Raw genomic sequence first — 2575 nt, 5'->3', positions numbered from 1 at the left:
AAAAAAAAAAAAAAAAAGGCAACTAGGCTGGTGCTGGGGACACTGAAGAGGGACAATCAAGTCCTGGAAGAAAGCACTTCTCCCTGCAGAGGCCTGGACGCTCCCACCTTTGGCTTGCCAATCTGCTCTGTCCAATATAGCAGCTTCTGGCCACATGTAGCTATCTAACTTTCAACACAATTAAAACTTTAGTTTTGGCCAGGCGCAGTGGCTCATGACTGTAATCCCAGCACTTTGGGAGGCTGAGACAGGTAGATCACTTGAGGCCAGGAGTCCGAGACCAGCCTGACCAACATGATGAAACCCCATCTCTACTAACAATACAACAACTAGCTGGGCATGGTGGTGCGCACCTGTAACCCCAGCTACTTGGGAGGCTGAGATTGCAGTGAGCTGAGATTGTGTCACTGCACTTCAGCCTGGGCAACAGAGCAAGACTCCATCTCGAAAAAAATAAAAAAACAAGCAAACAAACAAACAAAACAACTTAAGTTCTGCAGTTGCATCAGCCACCTTTCAAGCGCTTAGCAGCCATGTGGAGCCGGTGGCCGCCATGCTGGATAGGCGGTGCAGACTCAGCGCATCTCCATCACTGTGGAAAGTGCAATGGGCACTTTCCAAGGCGGTGGGCTAGCGCCTTTTCTCTGAGGCCGAGAGCAACCAGAGGCACAGGAGAGGTTCTCGAAGGGCCCGTGGGGAGAGGCTGCTGAGGCATGAGGGGCTGGAGATAGTGGAATTCACTGGGAGAGGGCAGCAGCGGTCACAGGAAGTTGAGGTGAAACCAAACAGTATAGCTGCTGAGAGGACAGGTTCACTCCCCAACTGTGTGACCTTAAGAAAATTACTTAACCTCTCTGTGCCTCCATCTCCTCATCTGGAAAATGGAGCCATGATAGAATCCACCCCTCACTCTTGCTGTAAGAATTAAGTGGGTTGATATTTATAAAGTGCTTAGGACAGGGCCTGCCCCAGAGTAAGTGCCACGTAAGTGTCTGTGGGGTGAAATCACACGGGCTAAGCAGTTAGGTCACTACCTAGCACGTTGTCAGTTGGCAGTCAACAAATGCTCCAGGAACACAGGCCCTTACCAGAGAAAGGCTCCAGGTTGAGGTTGAGCAGGTGCTTGGTGCCACACTCGGGCCCCAAGATCCCATTGTAGCTGACGGTGCGGGCACAGAGCAGGAGGCGGCAGACGTACTCCTCGGCGGTGTTGTTGGTGATGTGGGCAAAGACGTCAAAGTCACTGCCCATGTTCATGCTCTGGCCCACACGGATCCGCATGGCCATCCCTGTCTCCTCCTTCTCGGCCAGTTTGTTCAGGTGGTTGGCCCTTGTGAAGGCCTCCCTCTCCTCTGAGGACCCTGTAGGGGTTGGGAAGAGAGCCTCAGTCACAGCGTGAATAGATCATAGGAAGGGGGCTGGGACAGGGTGAGCTGGCTTCGCAGAGCCCTGATGACTCAGGGCAGCCCTGAAGGAACCCCTTCTTTACATGTCTGAGCCAGGAGGAGGACACAGTATTTCATTTATTTTCCACTAGTGAACTCTTACACATCCCTCAAGACCCAGCCCCAAATGACACCTCCTCCAGGAAGCCCTCTCTGACCACTCCTTCCCCTGTGTTGTTTTCTGTTTCAAACTTACCCTCTTGAGCTGCTCGAGGGCTAAGGCTGTGTTTTACTTATTCTTATGTCATATCCAGTGCCTACAACAGTGCTTGGTGCATGCTAGGCATGAATACAGTGCAATCTTTCTTACCTTCAAGCATTTGCACAGGGATTACTTCTACCTGAAATCCTTTCCCTCCCTGTCTCTGATTGCTCCCTTCCTTATATTCCATTTATCTCTCTCCTATGCTCCTTTAATTTTTTTCTCCCAGTGCTGTTGGGTGCATCTCTATTTCTTCTATCAAACCACCAGCTCTAGACCTTTCAGGGGATGGGGAGAGCATCATTTCATTCCGTGTTATCCCTTTCAGCTAGAGTATGGCTACGTGCCCCTGGAAAGCCAGCGGGGGTCAGGCCCAGGCAAGAACGATGGTTTCTTAGTCCCCTCTGTGGGCCCTGCTGTGCTTAGTAGTTGCTTAGAAATTATATATTATATTGAATTGGCTGTTGGATGTGCTCGAATCCAATTTTTAAAAATAAACCAAGTCCTTTCCCCCGCAACTGATCGAGCATCAGTAGCAGAAAGATGCCTCATCCTCATGCCTCTGATTGAACTCGTGACATTATTTTTAAGTTTATCTTGGCCCGTTTCTCTTCCTATCCACCTTCATGTTCATTTTCCCATCTATATGTCAAATACTGCAAAAATAAACACTGCAAAATTTGAGGAACCTGTCCTCCGTGGCCCCTCTGGACTTTCAAGCCCCTCTAACACAAGTACATTGCAATTAAAACGTGTGGAATTGCTCATCTATGGTTACAGGTCCCACTGCTGAGAAATACTGATTTTTTTTTTTTTTTTTTTTTGAGGCGGAGTCTTGCTCTGTCGCCCAGGCTGGAGTGCAGTGGCCCGATCTCGGCTCACTGCAAGCCCCGCCTCCCGGGTTCACGTCATTCTCCTGCCTCAGCTT

The 2575-nt window shown here is 49.9% G+C and overlaps 1 protein-coding gene across 1 annotated transcript in view; it reads right to left on the bottom strand.

Annotated features, from left to right (window-relative positions):
* Nucleotides 1-2575, bottom strand: part of TGM2 (transglutaminase 2) — a 35599-nt gene that overhangs the window by 8910 nt on the left and 24114 nt on the right. The window contains exon 10 of the mRNA XM_011974979.1: nt 1089-1361. Within this exon, the coding sequence (XP_011830369.1) occupies nt 1089-1361 (273 nt within the window). The remainder of the gene's footprint in view (nt 1-1088; nt 1362-2575) is intronic.

The sequence above is a fragment of the Mandrillus leucophaeus genome, unplaced genomic scaffold, assembly GCF_000951045.1.
Source record: "Mandrillus leucophaeus isolate KB7577 unplaced genomic scaffold, Mleu.le_1.0 Scaffold150, whole genome shotgun sequence".
NCBI classification, from domain to species: Eukaryota; Metazoa; Chordata; class Mammalia; order Primates; family Cercopithecidae; genus Mandrillus; species Mandrillus leucophaeus.
This window is presented reverse-complemented; position numbering and strand designations above follow the sequence as displayed.